Genomic DNA, 15,239 nt, shown 5'->3' on the forward strand with positions numbered 1-15,239 from the left:
ATTCATGAGCTCACCCACTTGGGCTGGGTAAAGGATTATTGACAGCCAGGCTCTCATTGGCTAGCTGTTAGCCAATCAGTTTCAAACAGCTTAGCTTGTTGAATGTTAATGAGGACTGGCAGAAATCGAGCTGAGTCTTCCTGCAGGCTTTCTATACCACGCTAGAATGGCTTGAAACAAGGTAACCAAGGAACTTTATCCACAAACAATGTTACAGAGTCCATGGTAGAACTTCAGACATTAGCACAAAGTCATAAAATACGTGTGGCAGGGCACCTTTAATAAAGTTTCGTGCTGATAACTGAGATTTCAGATGAACGCTGCCTTCAGTCTGTTGTCGCGGTCAGTTGGTCCAGGCGTACGCGTACAGGCCGTTGTCCTTCCACAGCTGACACCGAACATCCGAGTAGTTGCGGACCGCTGTCAGGCTGTCGGACAGGAGAGCAGTGGCTGCTGGGTATTCTGGCCACTCATCCTCCATCTTACCTGCAATACAGAAGCGGAGGACTGTCATCAGTGATTAGTCGTAGTCTTTCTTTCAAGACGTGTACGAAATATCTCACACTGTGCTGTGAGATCCAAAGGAACCGTTACACAACGATCCAAAATGGTTTGTGGCAATATGATTTCCATATTTGACTTGTGTAGCCTGGATCCTGACCTGTGAATCCACTGGTTGGAGCCACAATGGACCAATAAGAGTGATGTAAGTATATCAATTTGAGACTCTAGTTTTAGCCTCCGAGAGGCTGAGTAGGGGAATAACTTGCCGGACGCGCTTAATGATCACGGACTCCAGATTTATTCACAATAACACAAACAAGGTTCTGCTTCCAATACATCCCACAATTGTGTTACTGGCATACGAAGTTGTGTCCAAAAGTCATAAACAGTATTTAGAAAAGCGTAAAACAAGCGCGAGAACAGAGGTCAACAAAAAATGAGACTTCACCCTTTCACCCAAGAGGGATAAGAACTCGAACCTCCTATGGCGCCATTTTGATGCTACAAAACGATCACCTCCCGTTAGCATCCCATTGACTCCCATTCATTTTGACGTCACTTTGACAGAGAATAACTTTACATCTGAAGCGTTTAAAGACTCTATTTGTCCGTTGTTTATTTCTAAAGAAACACGACAATGTATAAAAGGCTCCATTACCTTGTAGCTCACGTTATGGCTCCGTAGCAGACGCTTTTATAAAAATAGGCTAACGATTGGGTCATAACCACGAGACTTACTGTCACACAGTAGAGGAATTACCGTATAGTACAGGAGAAGCTCACAGGCAGTTTGGACTTTAGCTGTTTAGGTTTAATTACTAATGTTAACTATCATGTTAGTGATCAGTAATTAGCCTGTGTCTATGTTATCTCCTTACATATACCTACACTCTCCGTCTCTGTAAGATTGGGAATGATTGAGATTTCTCTCTCACAGCTACCAGAAGACTTCACACTTTCAGACACGTTGCTCACGTCACATCTACGTCTTCAAGCTCAGTTGGAGGCTGCTCAGTAACACTCAGCCAGCACCGGGAAAGAGACTTCTGATATCCTCCACTGGTCTCAGACCAGAGACACGGAATCTGCTGGTCCAGTTTATATAGGACTCACAGACATATTCACATACCGAAGCCCTGAGAAGCGAGTGAGAAAAAAACTAAATTCTGGTGATCCATTTTCGAAGTCTGATCTAAATTGTTTTCGGTATTATGACTTATGCCTCATTTCGGTGCCTCTTAAAATGCCAGCGCTGCCCTGTGGTGCTCTAAAACGGACATTACAGTCAACAGGAGCACTTAGCAGCAGGTAACGTTAGCCTAGCTAGCAGCTGGATTACACACGGTTCAAATGCTGACAGCTAAACGGTCTCCCGTGTGGCTGTATTTCACTGGAAAAGGATTCCAACAGCGGGACGTCCAACAGTCTGAAGCTAAAGACACTAGAACTGTCAATCTTCCTCTATAATAACATTCACATTAAATTTGTTATTTTTTTTAGTATTCAAATAATATTGGAATATTTAATGCTCAGATGCAGCCTGTTATTAATATGTGCTACACTAGTCAGGCTTATTCACTACCAATGCCACTCTAACACGTGAATTATATTAGATGCATCCAAGGTGGCGCGCGCCATCGTGACGTTAAAATGACGTAGATCTTGCCGGCGTGCCCGGATTTTTTTCAGCGGCGCGCAACAAAGAGGAAACAGGAGGCATGAACGAGTTTGCCGACAACGTGATGCCAGGACTCTCAGAGTGACTACAAGTCTCTCTGGTAAACTCACTGGGTTAAGATGATTTCTGTTATGGCGAATGAAAGGCTTGATCTGACGAAGTAGCTCATCGAATCAAATCAAAGCATTGACGGCAACGCTGCTGCCAGTTCTGCCGTTGTTTACCTTAAGCATGTGGTTGTTGTTACACGTTCTGTCCACTAGAGGGACTTCTAATATTTTGGCTCGGTGGATGAGGATGTTAAAGTCACTTTAAAACAATTTCCCGTCCTTCCGATTCCCAGCTCCAGCCTGTCACTCCCCCTGTACTAACATTACTCGGTACGTAACGTTAGCGTTAGCTCCGTGATCTAAAGACCTCACAGTGCCGTGTGTTTCTCACTCCCGCTTACTTATTGTTCATCAGACGTGACATGACAATAGCATTTCGCTTTCACATGTGGGTAGGCCAAGGTGAAAAGAGGGAAATTAGCCAACGTTAGCCAACATATTTATAAAAAATAAATTAGAAAAATCACATTCGAATAGTAATTTTAGCATTCATAGTATTGGTTTTTTAGTATTCGAATTATATTCGACTTTTGGAATTCGTTTCAACAGCCCTAAAGGAGACCCTAGGAGACTAGCTGACGTTTGAGACACCGTGGACAGTGTTTTCGAAAGTTCACTTTCTACATGAACTAGTTCAAAGTTCAGTTCACAAATTTTAAAATGAACTAGTTCAGTTCATAGTTCATACTTCAACATTTTGAACTAAGTTCACAGTTCTTTTTTTCCATATGTTGCTTCAGTTCAACGTGCCGTTTCAGGTCTGCTGTGGATGGGACTGAAGTGCAGATTTTCTTTTTGACAGCCGGCGGGCAAAGTTTGCTCAGAAATGTCAGATTTTTCCATCCTCACCGACCTCATGATAAAACTGGTTTAAATGATCATACAAAGCCTCCACGCTGCTTTGTGTTTTGGTGACCCATGTGGCGATGAGACACTGGTGGCTGGTGTTGCCAGATTGGGTGTTTTTTGCGCTACATATGAAGGCCTGTTTACGGTGTGTTTTAACCCTGGTTTTGGCCTGAAAGGCTCTATAGAAATCTGGCGCCCTATTGGACGAATTTAAACTGAGAGAGCGTGGCGTTCACAGACACCAGAATGAAGGAGTTCACAGTAACGTTCATCAGGCAGTAATATGGTACGTTCAGTTCACGTTAACGTTCATCAGGCAGTAATACGGTACGTTCAGTTCACGTTCGCCCCAAAATATGAACAAGTTAATTATCGTTCAATGAACGCATTTAGGCACAACACTGTCCGTGGACACTGCCGGGGAAACGACACCAACGGGACTTAATGGTGTGTTCAACTGCACCTTGTAAGCTCATGGTGCATTCAAAGTTGTAGAGTAAACATTTGCCATACAGTGGTTCTAATTTTTTGTCATTTAACAGCAACTGACAGGTGAAATCATTTATCGTTATTACATTTTAAATAAATCATTCAAATTTCACCATAGCATTTTTTACCGGTCTCAAAAAAAAAAAAAAAAAAAAAAGAAACCTAACCAGCAAGCATCTGCACCTGTTTTGGCGAAGTTGACAAGGTGGTGTGTGATGAGATCCTGGAAGCTCTTGTCTCGATCAGAGAGAGGTTTCCCCAGGAAGGACTCCAGCCCGCCGAAGAAAGTCACGGCGTCCAGACAGTGGAAGGAGAAGCGGCTGGGGAACGGCAGCAGGTCGCCAGACGCGTTAACCGGTCCTGACGGTGTGTGTGTCACCACGTATCGGTACACGGGACTGTCGAGGGCCGCTGCGCACAGAGAGAGAGGTTTAATCACATTTAGCTTAACAAGCAGTGTTAGGAATTTAAACGTTACATTAAAAAGGTCCCATGACATGGTGCTCTTTGGAAGCTTTTATATAGACCTTAGTGGTCCCCTAATACTGTATCTGAAGTCTCTTTTATATAGACCTTAGTGGTCCCCTAATACTGTATCTGAAGTCTCTTTTATATAGGCCTTAGTGGTCCCCTAATACTGTATCTGTAGTCTCTTTTATATAGGCCTTAGTGGTCCCCTAATACTGTATCTGAAGTCTCTTTTATATAGACCTTAGTGGTCCCCTAATACTGTATCTGAAGTCTCTTTTATATAGGCCTTAGTGGTCCCCTAATACTGTATCTGTAGTCTCTTTTATATAGACCTTAGTGGTCCCCTAATACTGTATCTGAAGTCTCTTTTATATAGACCTTAGTGGTCCCCTAATACTGTATCTGAAGTCTCTTTTTATATAGGCCTTAGTGGTCCCCTAATACTGTATCTGAAGTCTCTTTTATATAGACCTTAGTGGTCCCCTAATACTGTATCTGAAGTCTCTTTTATATAGGCCTTAGTGGTCCCCTAATACTGTATCTGAAGTCTCTTTTATAAAGACCTTAGTGGTCCCCTAATACTGTATCTGTAGTCTCTTTTATATAGTGCCTTAGTGGTCCCCTTTTATAAATACTGGTATCTGCAGTCTCTTTTTTATATAGGCCTTAGTGGGCCCCCTAATACTGTATCTGAAGTCTCTTTTATATAGGCCTTAGTGGTCCCCTAATACTGTATCTGCAGTCTCTTTTATATAGGCCTTAGTGGTCCCTAATACTGTATCTGAAGTCTCTTTTATATAGGCCTTAGTGGTCCCCTAATACTGTATCTGAAGTCTCTTTTATATAGGCCTTAGTGGTCCCCTAATACTGTATCTGCAGTCTCTTTTATATAGGCCTTAGTGGTCCCCTAATACTGTATCTGAAGTCTCTTTTATATAGACCTTAGTGGTCCCCTAATACTGTATCTGAAGTCTCTTTTATATAGACCTTAGTGGTCCCCTAATACTGTATCTGAAGTCTCTTTTATATAGACCTTAGTGGTCCCCTAATACTGTATCTGAAGTCTCTTTTATATAGACCTTAGTGGTCCCCTAATACTGTATCTCTTTCCCGAAATTCAGCCTTGGATAGGGATACCCAGGGCTCAGTTTACACCTCTCTCCATTTCTAGCCACTCAGGGACCATAGGCAGGCTGGGGGGACTCATATTAATGAAATTTTCATGCCATGGGACCTTTAAAACAAACGGTTATATTGCTGGAAACATATCCAGCTGGTACATATCAGAATCAGCAGCTTAGAGATTTTACACCAGGTCTTTCTTAAAGGGATAGTTCAGATCTTCTGAAGTGTGGTTCTATGAGCTACTTCTCCTGAGTCTGTGTGTTAGCTACTGTAGATGGCTTTAAACGGATATAGATGTTTTTAGGTGTCTAAAATGGGTTTAACTGCTGCCCCTGTCTACAGAAGGACATACAGCATCGGTACTCCTGCCTGCTTCTCCAAACTGGGGGGGGCGGGCCGGCCGCCATCTACTGTAGCTAACACACTGACTAAAAATCTGAACTAAACCTTTAAGTGTTCTTCCAAAACCCCCATTATACACTAGAGGTGTGAATCTTCACTGATCTCCCGATTAAATTACAATTATTATGTCAGCAATTCGATATCTCGATGCATCAAATAAATATTTCTATTAAAGCCATTAATTCATAACTTTTCAAGCTTCAAAAACCAAACATTCAGCAGTGCTATAATACTAAATAAATTGGATACATAAAACTATACAGCACTGAGCACATGGCACCTCCTGAATGTGCAAAACATACCAGAATATGTAAACAGAAATGTTGTTAGGCCTACATTACATTATAAACAGAAATAATCGATTATGAGCCGGCCGATTATCGATGCAGCATTGTCCATGTCCACGATTCCATGCATCGATTATTTGATTAATTTCAACACCTCCATTATACACAGAAACCTTCAAAGTTAAAATACTGTTTTAACATAAATCTTGGCCAAAACTTACAAAATAAAAGTCTGTCACTCAAGAGAAAGCTGCACATTGATCATATTTATATTCTAATGCCCCAAACTAGATAAAACTGTGCAAAAAAACTTGTGTGTGTGTGTTCTTAAATGATAAGTCTTGTGTTATTCTAGACATTTCTTTCTAGATGGTTCTTTCTAGTGGAGGCAGATTCGTCTGGCCCGATGTATTTAGGATTGTGGTCGACTTTGGAAAATATTTGCTGCTTTAGTTAGTTAGTTGTTTTATGTTGTTAATGTTTGTGTGTACTTTGTGTGTGCGAGACTGTACTGCTGCCGTTCCCCTCTTGAAAAAGAGATTTTTTTTTTTAATCTCAATGAGGTTTTTTTCCTGGTTAAATAAAAAAATAGTTATAGTGAATAAATCCCATGAAAGACACAAAAACAACAATGTGGCTCCCCGCTCCGAGCCGATTGGTGGAAAACATTAAAACCACAACAATAGAAGCTCTATGGCACAGAGGACGAAAGATATCTCAGGATTTGATACACACGTGTGTTGTGTGTGTCTGATTACTGTGATGGGTTTACAGACAGGAGAGAGTGGATCTATTCAAGGGACACAACGGGAGACCAGTCTGCAGCAGACAAAGCACAATCACTTGTTTTCTAATCCCTACCTGTGTAGTCCTGACCCCACCACACACACACACACACACACACACACACACACACACACACACACACACACACACACACACACACACACACACACACACACACACACACACACACACACACACACACACACAGTTTGAGTCTTTTCATGGAAAAATATCTCCAGCCTCTGTATGTGGCTTTGTTGAATTTGGCTTTTATTGAATATTTGAGTCAGAAGTTGCTGTTTAGGAAGCTTTTTTGCTGAAAATATTATTGATATGAGCCTTAAAATCCCTTATTCATCATCAACCCAGATTAGGTATTATTCTGTCACAGATATAACCGCCTGCGCAACAAAAAAAAAAAAAAAAAAAAAAACAATGAACCGTGCAGAAAAATCACCCAGGATGCCTTGCAGTTGCCTCCCACAACAGCTAAATGTCAGTTTAATCAGAGCTTCACCGCTGAGTGAGCCTAACAAGCCCCACAGGCACAAAACCTCCACGAAGCAAAACTGCTGCAGTGCAAACTCATCAGGAGAGGAATAAAACAACGTGTAATGTGTACTAATGCTCCAATATACTAATGTACTGCAGAAGGGCAGACCGTTTAACTTAGGAAACACTGCCAGCTTTTCCTCAGACCAATAAACTGTATTCTGACAGATACATTTAGAAATATGCTGGCTCTATACACGCTAAAAGTACTGTTTGTTTAAATCAGAGTCTGGTGGGTTTGGTGATCGCAATTTAGGGGCTATTTCATGTTTGACAAAAAGGATCTTACTCTTTAACTAAAAGGTCTATCTCTGTAGGGATCCTTTCCATAATGTCGTCAGACACTTAGAATAATAATCTGAGTCTGTCAGCAGCAACAACTGAACTTTTAAAATGCGTACCTGCCCATTAATTGCAGCATGTTACGCAGCAGTCTTGCTTAATACTGGACTTATTTCAACAATTGTTGAATCCAGACACATCTGAGCCTGTCATTGGCAAAAACAGCACTTTTTGTGGACAAAATTCACTTTGTACAAATGCCCAGAGTGGTTACATTGCAGCCCAGGTCAGACCCCAGTAAACGTGCCAGGCTTTGAAGCAAATTGAAAACATTTTCACACTGAACTGAAATGCACTCCTGCACTTTTTTTCTGCAGCTAAATTGTATAGATTCTACCTTCACCTCACGGTGAACCAAACTTATAACAATCAGTGCTCTGTTACAAGCCTACTCATGCCCCGTCTTTTGTTGTCTGTTGTATGTCCTGTCCCATGTCTGTCTTAAATATTCTACTTTTAGTTTATGTATAATCTATAATGTGTGTGCACTAAATGTAGCCTGTCTCATTGTCGTTTTTATACATTTTAAATGTAACAGCGTGCTCAGCATGTAACACCACTTGATCCATGGTGAAACGTTTCCATTGTTTCGTCTCACTATATAGTGTATATGGATAAAATGACAATAAAACCCACTTGACTTAACATTGTCTTACATGGCGAAAAAGACATCTGTAGATTTTTTTTTTTTTTTTGCTTTACAACCCCCACGAAATGGTGCATTTTACTGTCAGAGTTTGATCCATTCAGTCCGATAACATTTGGCTGCAGGACTGAATGAAATCGCGGCAGCTGGCTGTAGCGGCCTTGCTCAATACTGGACTAATTTAAAAATAATGTTCCCATAAGTCCCTTGGACCAGGGGTCTTCAATGTTTTTTAAGCCAAGGACCCCTTAACAGATCTGGGACCCACTACTACATATATTGTATAAAATGAAGTTGCATATTAATCTGGTCCTTTCAAAAATCAACAATAATTTGGAGGCCGCCTTGGAGTGAACCTGAGGACCCCCTGGGGGGTCCTGGACCCACTGTTGAAGATCCCTGCCTTAGACGCAAAAACACAAACAAACCTAAATGACCTTTTTGAAGCCTTTCACTATGAAACGAAGTCGAAGAGCTTTGTGAGTTTACCTGCAGCCCTCCAGGCCAGGTCGTTGTTGGGACAGGTGGTCCTGATGTCGGACACCATGGTGGTGTAGGCCCTCTCCGGACAGCGGTCTGTGGTGGGGCAGGGCGCGGAGCTCGGGTACAGCTTCAACGCGTCTTTGGAGAGATTCGCACTGAAGGACTGAAGTTTATCTGTGTGAAGCAGAGAGGCGGTGACACAACACAATATCATGCATACAGCATGTTAAGCCCAGTTCAGACCAACGATTCGCGAGACAAGACGAAACCGTTTTAAAAACATTGCAAAGAAAAGTTTCAGCTGTCTGATGCTGGTTTTAGAACGTAAAAATGTCTCTTGTTACTACAGCCGATAGAGAAGTCAGCTGGTGGAGTCTCCAGAGGCTGGTTTTAAGATGTAAGAGACGTCTCCTGTTTCAACAGCCAATAGAGAAGTCATCTGGTGGAGTCTCCAGAGGCTGGTTTTACAACGTAAGAGTCGTCTCCTGTTTCAACAGCCAATGGAGAAGTTAGCTGGTGGAGTCTCCAGAGGCTGGTTTTAGGGAGTAAGAGACGTCTCCTGTTTCAACAGCCAATAGAGAAGTCAGCTGGTCGAGTCTCCAGAGGCTGGTTTTAAGATGTAAGAGACGTCTCCTGTTTCTACAGCCAATAGAGAAGTCAGCTGGTGGAGTCTCCAGAGGCTGGTTTAAGAACATAAGAGACGTCTCCTGTTTCAACAGCCAATAGAGAAGTCAGCTGGTCGAGTCTCCAGAGGCTGGTTTTAGGATGTAAGAGTCGTCTCCTGTTTCAACAGCCAATAGAGAAGTCAGCTGGTGGAGTCTCCAGAGGCTGGTTTTACAACGTAAGAGTCGTCTACTGTTTCAACAGCCAATAGAGAAGTCAGCTGGTAAAGTCAGCTATAAACTGTAGAAATAAAATGATCCATAATCCATTTTATTTTAATGTTACAGATAGCTGGTTGAAATGGCAGAGTTTTAGACGGAGCCTCAACGACCGCCCCGGAAGCACGGTAACATTATATGGTGGAGCGAGATAGAGAGTGACTGAAGAGAGAGGGAGCGCCCAGCGGCGTTAGGACAAAGCCGTGATTCAGAGAAATAAAACGTGTTTTCGCCGATTCATCGCTAGAAATATAACTGTAGCAAGCATCTCACTATCACTAACTTTATCCACATTCATATTTAGACGCAACAAATGATATATCCACCTACAAAAAAGCCTGGAAGTCGGAAGTTAGAATGGAAGTACAAATCTTGTCTCATCGGTGTGAACAGGTTTTAGAACGCTGCAGACCGGCTCGTTGCAAGAAGTTGCAAGCTTCAACTCATCGCTAATCTTTGGCCTGAACTGGGCTTTAAATAACCAGCTAGCATTGTCCCAAATATGACAGTGTTTTCCAGAGTGTATTAGAAATTGGTGGCCCACTGGGTCCAAGTTGTCCCCCCACCAGGCCTAAGCCACTTTTAATTCTTTTTTTTAATGTAATTTTAAAGCAACACCAACGCACTTTTCCTCTTCGGTCCCCCTACAGGTAGGAAGCCGAATTGTCCATTACCGCTGTCATTGAAACGACAGATCCGCTACCAGATCTGGCAAACTTGCATAGTGCGGTTATAGCCGATAAGAGAGCGAATGCAGCAGTGCCGTTTACCCTGTTACGAGTTAAAGAACCACTGAAACGATTTTGGAAACATTATTTTAAATGTACAAAAGAATCTTTGGTGTTGCTTTAAGGTGTTTTTTAAACTACAGTTACAGTGGACAGTCATATTTTCAAATCTCCACTTAGCTTTTAGCACAGATTACATGTAGGGCCCTATAGAGTCTGTGTTTTGTAGCTTTTTTTAATTGTCAATTTTGCGATTCCATCCATGATTTCTGTTATCACAGAAACTGCATTAATGCTGCCATCAGTGTGTGACTGGCCCCAGCCTGGCCCTCGGCTAGAAAAAAAAGACACTTATCACCGAGCTAAGCAACTTTTCTGCGGGAAACCCTGTATGAAGTTAGTGCACATAAGTTATGTAAACAGAAATATATGTATTCATAGCTGATAGGGCTGCAACTAACGACTATTTTCATTGTGGATCAATCTGTGGATTATTTTCTGGATGAATGGATTAAGTAGTTTGGTCTCTAAAATGTCAGAAAAGAGGGAATAATGTGGTTCAGTGTTCCCGAAATGACATCCTCACGTCTTCTTTTTTCCACAACTCAAAAGATATTCAGTATACTGTCACAGAGGAGAGAAGAAACTAGAACATATTCACATTTAACAAGCTGGAATCCGAGAAGTTTGGACTTTTTTCTTCAAAAAATGATTTAAACCGGAAAAACAGATTATCAAAATAGTTGCCAATTAACTTAATAGTTGACAACTAATCAATTAATTGATTCATCATTGTGGCTCTAATAGTTGTTAAGCCACAGAGATCAGCCTCCATGTTTGAATATGGACGACTTAAGAAAAATGTCACTTCCACAGTCGCACTGCTGCCGCGGAGACGATCACACACATGGAGGCTTCTGTGTTGAGCAAAGATTGAAATTTAATTAAACACTTCAGACCTTTTCATTAGTTCTAAAAAAAAAAAAAAACTACTCCCATGGCTAAAAGCTATTTCCACAGCACTTAATGTTCATTAAATATTCAGCAGCTTCCTGTTAGCGTAGCATGTTACGGCGAACACACGAACCAGAGTGCTGCAAAGTAATTTCTCATGTAAAAATCCACATTTACAGTCTACTGTCCCAGAGGTCCTTTAATATGTAAACTAATGTAAACTAATGTAAAGACAGCCCAGATTAGAGCATGTTTAACCTATGGAAGTTTAGTTAAAAAGGTCCTAAAAATTTGATATCGAGGTCAAAATGTTTTATCGTTTATTTGCCTTGATGGACATATGTTGGTGTTTATATAATGAATGTTGTGTTTAGGGGTGTCATCATTCTCCAAATTCACGATTCGATTTGAGTTTCAATGTAAACAAATTCTTATCAACAGCAATGCCACAATAAAGAGCCGCTAGATGGCAAAAGGATACTTTGCAACAACAGATTGAGTTTCTCAGAGTTTACGAGATGCACATGAATGCAACATGGAATCCCGTCGGAGTCTACATGCATGCTACGAGCTGATCATCTAACGTTACCCTGGGTCTTTAGCTGCATGCTACCAGCCGGTAATCTAATGCAGCATTATGTTTGAATAATGTCCACATATTGTTTTGCCACATGTTGGAAGTAAAGGCTCTTTGACTAATGTATGTATTAAGGACTGGGTAGAGGTGGGTCAACATAATAATTGATGCCTGACATCATAGTGTCGTCACTAATGTTTTAGTTACCTGTCACGAACCACTGGTAGTCCCCCCAGGTCCACATGGAGATGTTTTTAGCCGCCGGGCTGCAGAGGAAACAGAGACAACGTAGAGGAAACACAGAGGAAACATAGAGACAACGAAGAGGAAACAAGAGGAAACAGAGACAACGTAGAGGAAACAGAGGAAAATAGAGACAACGTAAAGGAAACAGAGGAAACATAGAGACAACGTAGAGGAAACACAGAGGAAACAGAGACAACGTAGAGGAAACAGAGGAAGCATAGAGAAAACGTAGAGGAAACAAAGGAAACACAGAGGAAACAGAGGAAACGTAGAGGAAACAGAGGAAACAGAGGAAACACAGAGGAAAGGTAGAGGAAACACAGCGGAAACACAGGAAACACAGAGGAAACACAAAGGAAACACAGGAAAAGTAGAGGAAACACAGGAAAAGTAGAGGAAACAGGAAACGTATAGGAAACAGAGAGGAAACGCAGAGGAAACAGATGAGAAACAGAGGAAACAGAGGAAACACAGGGGAAACGTGGAGAAACGTAGAGGAAACCGAGGAACCACAGAGGACTGAGATCAGTTTGACAGACAGCAACAGCTGGCAGACAGCAACAGCTGGCAGACAGCAATAGCTGGCAGACAGCAACAGCTGGCAGACAGTAACAGCTGGCAGACAGTAACAGCTGGCAGACAGTAACAGCTGGCAGACAGCAACAGCTGACAGACAGCAACAGCTGACAGACAGCAACAGCTGACAGACAGTAACAGCTGGCAGACAGCAACAGCTGGCAGACAGCAACAGCTGGCAGACAGCAACAGCTGGCAGACAGCAACAGCTGGCAGACAGTAACAGCTGACAGACAGTAACAGCTGACAGACAGTAACAGCTGACAGACAGTAACAGCTGGCAGACAGTAACAGCTGGCAGACAGTAACAGCTGGCAGACAGCAACAGCTGGCAGACAGCAACAGCTGACAGACAGTAACAGCTGACAGACAGTAACAGCTGACAGACAGTAACAGCTGACAGACAGTAACAGCTGACAGACAGTAACAGCTGGCAGACAGTAACAGCTGGCAGACAGTAACAGCTGACAGACTAACAGCTGGCAGACAGCAACAGCTGGCAGACAGTAACAGCTGACAGACAGTAACAGCTGGCAGACAGCAACAGCTGACAGACAGTAACAGCTGGCAGACAGCAACAGCTGGCAGACAGCAACAGCTGGCAGACAGCAACAGCTGACAGACAGTAACAGCTGACAGACAGTAACAGCTGACAGACAGTAACAGCTGACAGACAGCAACAGCTGACAGACAGCAACAGCTGGCAGATAGCAACAGCTGGCAGATAGCAACAGCTGGCAGACAGTAACAGCTGACAGACAGTAACAGCTGACAGACAGCAACAGCTGACAGACAGTAACAGCTGACAGACAGCAATAGCTGGCAGCGATGAACCTGAACCAGGTGAGTGCTCACCTGAAGTCAGCCTCCTGCTCAGTCGTCCCGACGACAAAAGGAACGTCACTGTGGTCTCCTTTCTTGTCCCACACCTGGAAAGGTGGAGCCTCCAGGGCGTATCCGTCCACCACGCCACCGGGCCGATGAAGTGCCCTTTGACGGGAGGTCGGTCATCTCATCTGCTGCCCAGTAGGGGAACTCCTTCCACGGGGACGGCCTGTGGGGGGGAGTTTTATACCTTAGAAACTTTTAGAAGGTAGTTGTGATTATTTTTGGATTGAAAAAGGTGCAGAGAGAGGAAAAACAGAGCTTCCCATTTAAATGATTTGAGGTTTTATACCAATTCAATTACAGACGCACAGTATTTTGTACACAGATTATTTTGGGTAGCTTTTACACCTGAGCTGTTTGATTTGTTTAACCCAAACCTGCAGCATTTTGTCTGATAGTCCGGTTTGTTCGGGGCGGTGTGAAAGCTCAATCCAACTGCGGACCAAACTCTGGGCCGCTTGAAATTGGGGACTTTGTTCGCTTCTGAGTGCTCTAGAGTTCAGGACCTTTTTGCCACAACATGAACATACTATAAATAATGAAATAGATAAAAAAGACATTGTGTACAGGCTAATATTGAACTAACTAAATGTAAGGAAAAGGAATGTAAACAACAGACTTTTTAGTGCAAACTGCATAATGACACAAACTTTTAACGATAAAGTTGGTGACTGTCCTGTTGTCAACATTCAACTAATAGAGAACTAACTTAAGTGCAAAGGAATGTCATTGAATTGCCTTGTTGCTGAAAGGTGCTGTAGAAATAAAGTCGCCTTCCCTTGCAACCTCAGCCTGTCACGAGGTGCATGCATGACGACATAGTTAAAGCGCCCATATTCTGCTCATTTTCAGGTTCATAACTGTATTTTAAGGTTGTACCAGAATAGGTTTACATGGTTTAATTTTCAAAAAACACAATATTGTTGTTGTACTGCACAGCTCTCGCTCACTGCTGCAGCTCCTCTTTTCACCTGGTCTCTGTTTTAGCTACAGAGTGAGACCTATTTTCTTCTTCTTCTTCTGTACTATCTTTGATTGCACTCGCACATGCTCAGTAGCTCAGATCGTAGCTCATGTCAGCTAGCTCCATAGACCGTAAAAGAAAGGCTGTTTCTCCAACTTCAGTCAGTTCCAAGGCAGGATCAGCTGGGAGACTTCTTCTAAACCAGGGAGCACATGGAAGTAGTTCTTTTGGAGATTATGGTGAACTAGTGTGTGTTGTAGCAGTGTTTTGCCATTGAGAATGAGCAAGCATGCTAGCATGCTAACGGTTGCGGTTAGCCAGCTCGTTTCGACTTGTGACGTAGAAAGCCGTGCAGATTTTGATCAGATCGCCTGGAGACTGAAGGCAGGACACATTCAGAAACCAGATCTCACTCAGAACACCATGGATGGATTTATTTCAAAGTTTGTATGTGTGTGGAAGCACCAGAGACAACAAAGAACACCCCAAATCCCAGAAAAAGTGATTTCTTTTCATGAAATGGGCACTTTAAGGCATCAGGCGTGTATAAAATACTGTATTTCGGTCACACAGGCCTTCCTCAGTCTAACCAATTCAATAAAAACGAAGAAAGAAAAAGCTGAAAGACAATGACACATGCTGCAATTCTAAGAATCAAACTGAGTGGCAGTTGGAAAAAGTTGAATGTGACATTTTAAAAA

The 15,239-nt window shown here is 42.4% G+C and overlaps 1 protein-coding gene across 1 annotated transcript in view; it reads right to left on the reverse strand.

The window, feature by feature from the left end:
* Positions 1-208: 208 nt before the first annotated feature.
* The window catches only part of LOC114557454 (para-nitrobenzyl esterase), a 34,111-nt gene continuing 19,080 nt past the window's right edge, over positions 209-15,239 (reverse strand). Inside the window, 6 exon segments of the mRNA XM_028580915.1 lie at positions 209-486; positions 3,814-4,041; positions 8,731-8,898; positions 12,072-12,130; positions 13,542-13,676; positions 13,678-13,738. Coding sequence (XP_028436716.1) covers positions 344-486; positions 3,814-4,041; positions 8,731-8,898; positions 12,072-12,130; positions 13,542-13,676; positions 13,678-13,738 — 794 coding nt within the window. The 3' untranslated portion in view covers positions 209-343.

This window comes from Perca flavescens, chromosome 1 (genome assembly GCF_004354835.1).
Source record: "Perca flavescens isolate YP-PL-M2 chromosome 1, PFLA_1.0, whole genome shotgun sequence".
Classification (NCBI taxonomy): Eukaryota; Metazoa; Chordata; class Actinopteri; order Perciformes; family Percidae; genus Perca; species Perca flavescens.